The sequence below is a fragment of the Dipodomys spectabilis genome, unplaced genomic scaffold (genome assembly GCF_019054845.1).
Source record: "Dipodomys spectabilis isolate Male_0828 unplaced genomic scaffold, ASM1905484v1 ptg000081l, whole genome shotgun sequence".
NCBI lineage: Eukaryota > Metazoa > Chordata > Mammalia > Rodentia > Heteromyidae > Dipodomys > Dipodomys spectabilis.
In genome coordinates, this window is record NW_024870758.1 from 2,160,851 (window position 1) to 2,173,775 (window position 12,925).

A 12,925-nucleotide genomic window follows, 5' to 3' on the forward strand; every position below is an offset into this window, starting at 1 on the left:
GGCCTGAACTCTGGGCCTGGGTGCTGTCCCTCAGCTCTTCAGCTCAAGGCTAGCACTCTACCACTTGAGCCACAGTACCACTTCTGGCTTTTTCTGCTTATGTGGTATTGAGGAATCAAACCCAGGGCCTCATGTATGCAAGGCAAGCATTCTACCACTGAACCACCTTCCCAGCCAGAAATTTTCTTATATATTAGACATCAACAGTAATATACTAACTTAAAGCAAAATTAAAAGATATCTTTATAGTTGAGGGAGTGATCTTAATAAGCACATATGTTGATTTACAGAAGTATTTAAGGAGGAAACCTTTTAGGTGAGTTTATTAATTTTCTTTCAGAGACTGGGTCCTTCAATACTGTATAGGTTGGCCATAACTCTTCTTCCTGCCTCAGCCTCCCAAGTAGCTGACACTGTAATTGTGTGTTTGTGTGTGTGTGTGTATGCGCGCGCGCGTGTGCATGCACACACATGCACACACTCCAATATCAGTGCCAACTGGGGCTTGAACTCAGAGCCTTGTGTGCACTCCATTCATGCTCTACCACTTGAGCCACACCTTCACTTCCAGCTTTTTTGCTGGTTAATAGGAAATTAAGAATGTTATGGACAGGGCTGGGAAGGTAACTCAGTGGTCGAGTGCTTGCCTCACATGAATGAGGTCTTGGGTTGGATTCCTGAGCACCACATAAGCAGAAAAAAACTGGAAGTGGCTCTGTGGCTCAAGTGGTAGAGCACTAGCCTTGAGCTGAAGAGCTGAGAGACAGTGCCCAGGCCCAGAGTTCAGGCCCCAAGACCGACCAAAAAAAAAAAAAGGATGTGATGGCCAGGCACAGATGGCTCACTCCTGTAGTCCTAGCAACTAAGGAGGCTGAGATCTGAGGATCACTATTCAAGCCAGGGTGGACAGGAAAGTCTGTGAGACTCTTACCTGCAATAAACCACTAGAAAACCAGAAGTAGCACTGTGGCGCAAGCGGTAGAGTGCTTGTCTTGAGCTGAAGAGCACAGGGACAGCTCCCAAGCCCAGAGTTCAAGCCCCATGACCAACCAAAAAAAAAAAAGGAATGTTACGGACTTTTTGCCCTAGCTGGCTCATCAGATTATCAGATTATCCTGAGTGGCTAGAATTACAAGCTTGTGCCACCAAGTCCTGCCTGGGTGACACTGTAATTCATGGATGAGTTAATGTAGAGTTGATGTTAGGAGACTATAGTGATACTACTACCACAAGCCAGCAAATGAACAAGAATTTTCAGTTGCAGGTATTTAAATTTAAAGAAGTATAAAAGAAGGTCGTTTGTTTCAGTAGAATAATCTGACAAGGATCCTGAAGCAAAAGATCTATTCCCTTGTGTTATGAGACAGACTGAAATTTGTTAATGTCAGACACCACTGATTGTCTTTTTGGTTAACATTAGACTACAAAATCTTTAGGTTTTGAGCATTGAAACATTGATGTTTTTTGTTTTAAGTTGGAAGGGCATGTTTTAACTTGGAAGTGTGAGAGTGCAGCTAATTCTGAGTCAGTTTGTGTTCTCCCCCACCCTTAGTGTGTCAGGCCTTGGGGTTCCACTTCTGGATTTTTGGTGGGTAATTAGAGATAAGTGTCTCATGGACTTTTTGATACTGGAGCTTCAACTCAGGGCCTCAAGCCTTTACTCCGCTCTTTTGATCACACCTGGTTCTCTATTACTTGAGCTATACTTCCAAGAAATAGCAAGAAAGTAAAATGAAATTAGTTTGGATATGTATTTCAAGACCTCAGGTGAAGTACCTGAGGGCCCTTATGAGTATACTTTGGCTTTTAATTTCAAGAAAATGGGACCAGGAAAACCTAGATAGGAGGTTGTCATCTAGATGAGATGTGATAGCTTGAGTAAGGGTTGAAAGCTTGAATCAGGATGGTAGACATGGAAATAAAAGAGGTATTTATTTTAATGTATTTTGGAGATACCATCAACCAAGTCAATGATAAAGGTTTTTTGTTGTCATTTTTGCTTTTGTTTGTTCACCTGCTATAAAGCCTAGATAGTTTTATGATATTAACTAGGCACTCCTGGAAAAGACCAGTTTTCAAGTTTGGTAGAAAATAGTGTTTATGGGGTTGTATTTTATTTGAAATTCCTGTTCAGGGAAAAGAATTCACCAGCGAATTCTGTCTTTGTATTTGAAGAATTCTTGAACTGTTTTTCAGGTGATGATGAACAGTCTACACAGATGGCTGCAAGTTGGGAAGATGAGAAAGTGACAGAAGCATCTTCAAACAGTTTTGTTGCTATTAAAATTGATACCAAAAGGTTTGCTTATGTTTTAATCTTATTGCTTCTCATTTTATAATAATGTTCTTTAGTTTTGATTTATGCTATAAATTTACACTCATATTAATATGTTCATATTCTTGGAATATAAGAATGTAGATGTTGAGCCTGGTGCCGGTGGTTCATGCCTATAATCCTAGCTACTCAGGAGGCTGAGAGCTGAGGATCATGGTTCAAAGCCAGCCCGGGTAAGGAAAGTCCAGGAAACTCCAGTAAACCACCAGAAAACCAGAAGTGGCACTGTAGCTCAAATGGTAGAGCCCTAGCCTTGAGCTGAAGAGCTGAGGGACAGCACTCAGGCCCAGAGGTCAAGCCCCACGACCAACACACACACACAAAAGAATGTAGATGTCATGTTTGTAGATACCTAAAGAATAATAGGAACTTCATTCTGATCATTATTTTGAACTTCATCCTTATCTTTTTTTAAGATGTTCATAATTGAGCCTGTCACTGGTGGCCCATGCTTGTAATCCTAGCTACTCAGGAGGCTGAGATTTGAGATTGCAGTTCAAAGCCAGCCTGGGCAAGAAAGTCTGTGACACTTTTTTTTTTTTTTTTGAACTCTGGGCCTGGGCGCTGTCCCTCAGCTCTTCAGTTCAAGGCTAGCGCTCTACCACTTGAGCCACAGTGCCACTTCCGGCTATTTTTTTCCTGTTTATGTGGTGCTGAGGAATTGAACCCAGGGCCTCATGCATGCAAGGCAAGCGCTCTACCACTGAGCCACCTTCCCAGCCCTGTGACACTCTTATCTTCAGTTAACCACCAGAAAAATGGAAGTGGCATTGTGGCTCAAGTAGTAGAGCATTCACTTTGAGCTGAAGAGCTAAGGGACAGCGCCTAGGCCCCACTACCAAACCCCCTACCCCAAAAAAAGAAAGATGTTCATAATTGATTTTGCCTATACTGGTGCTTAAATTCAGGGCCTCACTCTGTCACTCAGTTTCATAGCTCATAACTAGTGTCCTGACACTGGACATGTGAATTTCAGATTTGTCTCCCTGAGCTAGCTTTCAACCTCAGTTTTCAGCTCTCAGACTCTTGAGTAAGAAAGATCATAGACATGAGCTACCAGTGTATAGTCTTTTTTTTTTTTTTTTTCTTTTTGCTTATGTGGTACTGAGGAATCAAACCCAGGGCCTCAGGCATGCAAGGCAAGCGCTCTACCACTGAGCCACCTTCCCAGCCCCTCAGTGTCTAGTCTTACAATTTTGTCTTGCTAAAACATTTCACTAACTGGAGTTGTGGTTCAAGTGGCAGAGTACCAGCTATAATTAGAAAAAAAATTGAATACAAAGTCCTGACTTCAAGCTCTAGTATTAACACCAAAAAAATTGGAAGTATGTCTTTTTCTTTTCTTTTTTCTGGTCCTAGGGCTTGAACTTAGGGCCTAGCTCTTTTGCTCAGGCTAGAGCTCTACCACTTTGAGCCAGTTCTGGTTTTCTAGTGGTTAATTGGAACTAAGAGTCTCACAGACTTTCCTGCCCTGGCTGGTTTTGAACTGCAATTCTCAGATTTCACCCTCTTGAGTAGCTAGGATTATAGGTGTGAGCCACCAGCACCTGGCTAATTTTTCCTTTTTTTTTTTTTGTTGGTCATGGGGCTTGAACTCTAGGCCTGGGCGCTGTCCCTCAGCTCTTCAGCTCAAGGCGAGCGCTCTACCACTTGAGCTTCAGCACCACTTCCGGTTTTCTGGTGGTTTATTGGAGATAGGAGTCTCACGGTCTTTCCTGCCCAGGCTGACTTTGAACCGTGATCCTCAGATCTCAGCCTCCTGAGTAGCTAGGATTACAGACATGAGCCACCAGCGCCCGGCTTGATAATTTTTCCTTTTTATGATTGCCTAATCTTTTTTTTTTTTTAATTGGGCTGGTCCTAGGGCTTGAACTCATAGCCTGGGCACTGTGTATCATTTGAGCTACAGCTCTACTTCTGACATTTTTGGCGTGTTTTAGAGTCAAATGGACTTTTCTCTCTGGGCTAGCTTCAAACTATGATCCTCTGATCTCAGCGCCCTGAGTAGGATTACAGGCATGAACCACCAACACCTGCCTTAAACATTTAAGTTTTTTAAAATCATTTTTTAAATTTATTTTTTATTTTTTGTTGGTCATGAGGCTTAAACTCTGGGCCTGGGCACTATCCCTGAGCTCTTCAGCTCAAAGTGAGCGCGTTCTACTGCCTGAGCCAGAGCACCACTTTTGGTTTTCTGGTAGTTAATTCGAGATAAGAGTCTCACAGGCTTTGCTGCCTGGACTGGCTTTGAATCGTGATCCTCAGATCTCAGCCTCCTGAGTAGCTAGGTTACAGGCGTGAGCCACCAGTGCTTGGCTAAAATAATTTTTATTACAGATTATTATGTTATCACATACACCAGTAAATCATGGTTGTTTATTTTTTCTGTACGTTAATCTTGGTATTAGATCACAGTTTGCTGCTTAGGAAGTAACTTGATAGATTGATACTGGTGATTGGTACAGTAAAAACTTTTAAAACAACTCAGTTGGGTAAGTAGTTGTATTAGTTTAGTGATTTTTTTTTTCCTGTTTGATTTTTTTTTTTTCTTTACAGTGAAGCCTGTCTACAATTTTCACAAATCTGTATCCTTTCAATGAAGTACTGGAGTTTTTTGTGTGCAAACGTATACACATGCTGCATTTTACTTTTGTTTTTTTGCCAATTCAAAATTTAGAAGTTTAGAGCTGGGAATGTGGCTTAGTAGGAGTACTTGCCTCACATACATGAAGCCCTGGTTTTGATTCCTCAGCACCACAAAAACAGAAAAAAGCTGGAAGTGGCACTGTAGTTCAAGTGGTAGAGCGCTAGCCTTGAGCTGAAGAGCTCAGGGACAGCACCCAGACCTGAGTTCAAGCCTCACGACCAACCGAAAAAAGTTATTCTTTTAATCTTGTTTGTGGAAACTTTATATTACGAAGTTTTTTTCCAGGGAAAGCAATATGGGGCAGTTGAGATGTTAGAAGGAGTAGGCAAGGCAAGATATATGTAATAGCAAGATGGATATAAAAGAATAGAGGAAAATGTTCTTTACTCAAATGTGCTGTGCAAATTATGTGTCAAATTAGGAGTTATAAATATTACAGGTTGTATTATGAAAATAAAGATTTACTTTATCAATAGCACTTTATAAAACCTTTTATTTCACATGAATTGTTAGACTTAATCAAACCGTACAGATCCTGTAGTATGTATTCCATCCAGTTTCTTTATTGGAGACAGTGGAATTCCTTTGGAAGTAATAGCAGGAAGCGTTTCGGCAGAAGAACTTGTTGCAAGAATTCACAAAGTCCGACAGGTGAGCAGAAGTTAAACTGTTCTTTGCATAAATGTATAGGGAAAAATTCTTAAGAATTTTGACACCGGGATGTTATTGGATCCCCCTATATACTCAAAAATTTGCTATTCCATTAAACTTCCTTTTTTCTCCTTCTTCCCTTCTTTACTTCTCCATCTCTTTTTTTTTTGTACGTTTTGCTTGCTTTTGGTGGGACTAGGTTTCACTATGCTCTAGATTGATCGTGCAACTCTGTATCAAGATGGCCTTAAACTCTCTTTTTTGGGGGGATGGGAGGGACAGTCCTGGGGCTTGAACTCAGGGCCTGGGCACTGTCCCTGAGCTGCTTTTGCTCAAGTCTAGCACTCTACCACTTGAGCCACAGTGTCACTTCCAGCTTCTTCTGTGGTACTGAGGAATCAAACCCAGGGTTTCATGCATGCTAGGCAGGCATTCTACCATTAAGCCACATTCCCAGCCCCTGGCCTGAAACTCCAACTTCTTCCATAGTCTTCTATGTGCTGGGATTGTAGGTGTATACCATCACTCTTTGTTTATGTCATTAACCTTAAAAAGTAGTAAATAAAGCTTCCTGTATTTACAGAACTTTTTTTGTTTGTTTGAGTCAGAGTCACACTATGTTTTCTGGGCGGGTCTCAAATTCCTGAACTCTAGTCTTAGCCTTCTGAGTAGTAAGCATTTGAGGCTGGCTGGAACTTGAGATCATTCTGCCTCAGCCTCCTAAATGCTGGGATTACAGGTCTCTGGATTAGTTTTGAAAATAGTATTATGAAGATAGAGATAGCCCTGTATCTCAGTTATCACTTGAATATTCTTTTTTCTCCATCCTAGTAGAAAGTTGTAGGAGAGTTCCTGACACATCAAGATTCTAGCTATACATTGGTTCATATAATAGCTTATAGCTTGAATTCTGATTTGAAAGGAATTCTAGTTTTGTGTGTGTGTGTGTTTTAGAAATCTAGTTTTTTAATTTAAAAACATTTTTTTCAGGGATAATACTAAGGTTGAACTCAGGGCCTTGAGCTCTTTTGCTTGACTTTGTTGGTTTTCTTTACCATTGGTATTCTACTACTTGAGCCACACTTCCAGTTACACAGTTTTGCTGATTAATTAGAGATAGTCTTACAGAAATTTCTGACTGAGTAGGCTTCAGCCACTCCAACCTGACATTCTTTTTTTGTTGTTGTTAATTAGCATACGTTAGAAATACCAGAGGATTTTATTGTTTTATTTCCACACATGTGTACAGTGTAATCCAATTGATGTCCCCCACTCTATCATTCTCCCTTACTCTCCACCCCCTAGTACAGTTTCAAAAGGTTTCATTGTCTTTTTTGTCCTTTTTTTTTGGTCAGTCGGTCATGGGGCTTAAACTCTGGGCCTAAGCTACCCCTCAGCTCTTCAACTCAAGGCGAGTGCTCTACCACTTGAACCACAGCACCACCTCTGGTTTTCTGGTGGTGTATTAGAGATGAGTCTCACAGACTTTTCTGCCTGGGCTAGCTTTGAACTACAATCTTCAGCTTCCTCAGTAGCCAGGGTTACAGGCATGAACCACCAGCACCTGGCTTCATTGTCTATTTTTGTACATGCAGACAGACTACTTATTCATCTTTGTTTATCCTTCCTGTTGTTCTAATCCTTTCCTGCAAGTACCCACCCCCCAAGAGAGGTTATTCATGCATGCATGTCCATGAATATATATGTAATTTTTTAACGAGATTTTGTACTGAGTTCCATAGTGATCACATTAGTGTACATTCCCACCAACAGTGTATGAATTTCACCAATATTGATATTTTGTTTTTAATGATTGACATTCTGAATGGGATGAGATAAAATCTTAATTTGGTTTTGACTTGCATTTCTTTTATGGCTAAGGGTGTTAAGTATTTTTTCATGTATCAGCTATTTTCATGTATCAGCTATTTCCGAGAACTGTCCAGTTCGCTTGTCAATTTATTAATTGATTATTTGTTGTTATGCTGTTTAGTTTTTTGAGTTTTTTGTATTCCAATTTGTTTGCTCCTCAGATGCATTTACTGAAAGGTGAAACATCAGTGGCAAGTGGCAGCCAGTCAGAAAGTCCAATGTCTACTTCATTTGCCTCATTTGAACCTAACAGCACTTCTGAAAATTCTCAGTCAAGAAACACAGGTTGTAAGACATCACCTACTTCTAATACAAACCTAGATACTGCAACAGGTAATTTTTTTCTCTTTGAGACAGCATCTCACTATATAGCACAGTCTAGTCTCCAACTTCAGAGTTCTTTTGCTTCTACCTCCCAAATGCTGGAATAATAGGTACATATTATCACGCCTAGCTTCAATAGTTGAGCCTTTTTATACTTTTTTATGTACAGTAAAAGTATTGCTTTATTTCATTTTAAAGGACAGGGATTGAGGCTGGAGGTAAGGTTCCAGTGGTTGAAGTGCCTGCCTAGCTAACATGAAGTTCTGAGTTCAAACCTCATTTCTGCTAAGAAACCAACTAATCATACAAAAGAAAACCAAGATAAAGGATACAGCTTAGTTCAGTGATGGGTCACTTTTGTAACATAGACAAACTCTAGATTTGATGCCCAGCACTACTTATAAAAAGTTCAGGCCCCATGACCAACAAAAAAAATAATAATAATAAAATAAAAAAAAAATAAAAAGTGCTTTGAGGGCTGGAAATGTGGCTTAGTGGTAGAGTGCTTGCCTACCATTCATGAAGCCCTGGGTTCGATTCCTCAGAACCACATAAACGGAAAAAGCCAGAAGTGGTGCTGTGGCTCAAGTGGTAGAGTGCTAGACTTGGGACTGTGCCCAAGCCCTGAGTTCAAGCCCCACAACTGGCAAAACTTATTTTATTTATTTATTTTTTTTTTTTTGGGGGGGGGGGTCCAGTCGTGGGGCCTGAACTCTGGGCCTGGGCGCTGTCCCTCAGCTCTTCAGCTCAAGGCTAGTGCTCTACCACTTGAGCTACAGTGCCACTTCCGGCTCTTTTTTCTGCTTATGTGGTGCTGAGGAATTGAACCCAGGGCCTCATGCATGCAAGGCAAGCGCTCTACCACTGAGCCACCTTCCCAGCCAAACTTATTTTTTTAATTGTCATTTAACTTGAAATTTAAGTTAAAAATTTAGAGTGTTATTTATTAATTATATGGCAGAAAATAACATCAGTGAATGTGCTTTTTTAAAATTTCCTGAATAATAGTTTTATTACTTTGTTTTCCGTTAGTATAATAAAATGTGTGAGATAAGGACAGTTAGTATGAAGAAAGGTTTACATTAGCTCCTAGTTGAGGAAGTTTCAGTTCATCATCAGTTGACTCCATTGCTTTGCCTTGTGCCTGACAAAGCTATTTATGTTAGGCCAGGAAGCAAAAGGAAGAAAGCAAGCAAAAGAGACTAAGACCTGCAGTCTCCTTTGAGTGTAAGACCTTCCACTGGCCTTGACCTCCTTTTTTTTTTTCCTTGTACTAGGATTTGAACTTAGGACCATCTACTCACTTGTCTTGTTTGTTCACTGTTGCCCTACTACTTGAGCCATATCTTCAGCTTGGCTTTTTGCTGTTTTATTTTTATTATGAATGTGCCTTTTTACTCTGAGATAGTCTGTGGCTCAAAATAGTTGATTAGTCTTTTTTTTTTTCTACTGGACCACATTTTATTTGTGGATAGTTACTAAGACTTTATTAAATAAAGGCCCCAGGCCTTGCTGTACATTCTCTTTCTTTTTGTAAATTTTTTTATTATTACATACTTATTACATAAGTCAGGTAAAAAGTACATATCTTTTTGGACAATGTCACTGCTTCCCTCATTTTTTTTCTAATGTATGTAGTTCAGGAAATGTCATTATGACAATTAGCAATTTTATTACTCCATGCCTAGAGGATTTTGAGTGGATCAGATGAGCTGCTATCTTTGGAATTGTTTTTACAAATGTCTAACATGCTGTACAAGCCAGACACTGGTGGCTCATACCTGTAATCCTAACTCAGGAGGTTGGGATATGAGGATCATTATTCAAAGCCAGTCCAGGCAGGAAAGTCTATAAAATTCTAACCTCCAGTTAACCACCAGAAAACAGGAAGTGTTGCTGGATCGAAGTGGTAGAGCACAATCTTGGACAAAAGAGCTCAGGGGACAGCGCACCCAGGCCCTGAGTTCAAGCCCCATGACCGACAAGTGCATGCTTAAAAAAAGTCTGTTCTTTTTTTTTTTTTCTTCTCTTCCTGCTTCCCTTGTTTTAGTGCTGGTTTGGGGTTTGAACTTAATGACTCATGCTCATGCATGAGATGACTTTATTGCTCATGACTGGCACTCTACCACTTGAATAATGCCTACAGTCTGGAAAATTGTATTTCTTTTTTTTTTTTTTTTGGTCAGTCGTGGGGCTTGAACTCTGGGCCTGAACGCTGTCCCTCAGCTGTTCAGCTCAAGGCAAGTGTTCTACCACTTGAGCTACAGCGCCACTTCTGGCTTTCTGGTGGTTTATTGGAGATAAGAGTTTCACAGACTTTCCTGACTGGGCTGGGTTTGAACCATGATCCTCAGATCTCAGCCTCCTGAGTAGCTAGGATTACAGGCTTGAGCCACAGCCCCACTTCCAGTTTTCTGGTGGTTTATTGGAGAGTCTCATGGACTTTCCTTCCTGGGCTGGCTTTGAACTGTGATCCTCAGATCTCAGCCTCCTGAGTAGCTAGAATTACAAACATGAGCTACCGGCACCCGACTCTTGCACTATTCTTTCTTTTTTTTTTCTCTTTTGAAATTCTTTATTGTGATTAAGTGATAACATAATTTCCCAAATTTCACAGTTTTGTGGGATAGTGATGCTTAGTTAAAGTCACAAACACATTCTAACCTTCATGGAGCAAATTGTCTATCATAGTCTATGAGTTCTATGAGCTTTGTAATGCAGTTATCTCTTCCACATTGGGTGATATGTACATTTCTTTTGTTTTGCATAGTATCAGCTGTTCCCTCTTTCCCACTTGTTCCCTCCCTCCCATCGCTGCCTTTGAGTTGCTTAGTTCATTTTGATCAGTGTCCAGTCTTTAACTATTCTTATATAATACTTTTGTATAATGTTTAAGAAACAATCTCATGGGGCTGGGAAAGTGGCTTAGTGGTAGAGTGCTTGCCTAACATGCATTAAGCCCTGGGTTTGATTCTTCAGTACTACATAAACAGAAAAGGCCGGACATGGTGCTGTGGCTCAAGTGATAGAGTGCAAAAAAACCCAGCTAATGGACAGTGCCCAGGTCCTGAGTTCAAGCCCCAGTCCTAGCTAAAAAAGAAAGCAAAGAAAAAGAAACAAGCTCACTAACAAGTTTATCTTTAACCTAGAAGACCTAAACCCTTTAAAAAATTAAATGCAGGAGCTGGGAAGGTGGTTCAGTGGCAGAGCACTTACCTTGCATGCCTAAGGCCCTGGGTTCGATTCCCCAGCACCACATAAGCAAAAGGAAAAAAGCCGGAAGTGGCGCTATGGCTCAAGTGGTAGAGTGCTAGCCTTGAGCTGAAGAGCTGAGGGACAGCGCCCAGGCCCAGAGTTCAGGCCCTACGACTGGACCCCAAAAAAAAAAAAAAATATATATATATATATGTATATATATATACATATATATATAAATTAAATGCAGTATTCTTTGTTTTCATTTTATAATTAAGGAGGAGAAAGTTCAAGCCATGTTCCTGCCTCTCAAGAGAATAATGGTTGTTCAAATGAGAGATCTGCAGAGGACCTCACCGTCAGAGTGGAAAGGTTTGTATTTTTGCAAGTTTTTTTTTTTGTTTGTTTTTTTGGTTTTTTTTTTTTTTTTTTGGTCATGGGGCCTGAAATCTGGGCCTGGGCGCTGTTTTCCAGCTCTTTAGCTCAAGGCTAGTTCTCTACCACTTGAGTCACTATGCTACTTCCAGTTTTTTCTGCTTCTGTGCTTCTGAGGAATCGAACCCAGGGCCTCATGCATGCAAGGTAAGCACGCTACCACTGAGATATCTTCCCAGTCCAGAATTTTTTTTTTTTAAATAGGTTTCTAGGGTTGGGTGCTGGTGGCTTACTCCTGTAATCCTAGCTACTTAGGAGGCTGAGATCTGAGAATCACAATTCAAAGCCAGCCCAAGCAGGGGGAAAGTCCATGAGACTCTTAGCTCCAATTAACCACCAGAAAACAGGAAGCGGCCCTGTGGCTCAAGTGTTAGAGTGCTGGCCTTGAGCTGAAGAGCTAAGAGGCCAGCACTCAGGCCCAGAGTTCAAGCCCATGACTAACAAAAAAAAATACATAAATAAATAGGTTTCTAGGAGCTGGGAATATGGCTTAGCAATAGAGTGCTTGCCTAGCATGCATGAAGTCCTGGTTTGATTCCTCAGTACCATATAAACAGAAAAAGCCAGAAGTGGTGCTGTGGCTCAAAGTGGTAGAGTGTTAGCCTTGAGCAAAGAAGCTCAGGGACAGTGCCCAGGCCCTGAGGTCAAGCCACAGGACTGGCCAAAAAAAAAAAAAGTTTTTAGTAATAATCATTAATTTGAATGCTAAAATTACAGAAGTAACGTTTTAGAATCCTGGATTGAACTGTTTGATATTCTGATTAATAGTGTTTATAAAAATTGCATTTTTATTTTTTTCCAGTCCTAGGGCTTGACCTCTGGGCCTGGGCCCTGTCCCTGAGCTTCTTTTGCTCAAAGCTAGCACTCTACCACTTGAGCCACAGCGCCACCTCTGTTTTTTTCTCTGTTTATGTGGTGCTGAGGAATCAAACCCAGAGCTTCATGCATGTTAGATAAGCACTCTACCACTGAGCCATATTCCTAACCCAGGTCTGATTATGTCTAAGAATCTCTCTTTTTTAAACAAGATATTTTGTTATGTTTGTGCTTCTATATATCATTTCTGCTTTTAACTATAAATGTCTTTTTCTTTTTCTTTTCTTTTTTCTTTTTTTTGGTTGGTTGTGGGTCTTGAACTTGAACTGGGCACTGTCCCTGAGCTCGTCCACTCAAGGCGAGCACTCTACCACTTGCGCCACAGCATGATTTCCAATTTCTAGTGGTTTATTGGAGATGACTTTCTTACCCCGGCTGGCTTTGAACTGCAATCCTCAGATCTCAGCATCCTGAGTAGCTAAGATTACAGGCATGAGCCACGAGTGCCTGGCCTAAATGTCAATTTTTATGAGCTATCTAATAATCACAATAGCTTCTGATTCTTCTCATTACAGGCATGAGTTGGGGCTAGTGGCTTATGCCTGTAATCATAGCTACTTAGGGAGCTGAGATCTAATGATTTAAGTTCA

At 40.7% G+C, this 12,925-nt stretch overlaps 1 protein-coding gene across 1 annotated transcript in view; it reads left to right on the forward strand.

Annotated features, from left to right (window-relative positions):
- Ubxn4 (UBX domain protein 4) overlaps nt 1–12,925 on the forward strand; it is a 34,680-nt gene that overhangs the window by 4,330 nt on the left and 17,425 nt on the right. Inside the window, exons 2-6 of the mRNA XM_042683475.1 lie at nt 2,197–2,299; nt 4,892–4,920; nt 5,515–5,633; nt 7,667–7,838; nt 11,303–11,396. Coding sequence (XP_042539409.1) covers nt 2,197–2,299; nt 4,892–4,920; nt 5,515–5,633; nt 7,667–7,838; nt 11,303–11,396 — 517 coding nt within the window. The remainder of the gene's footprint in view (nt 1–2,196; nt 2,300–4,891; nt 4,921–5,514; nt 5,634–7,666; nt 7,839–11,302; nt 11,397–12,925) is intronic.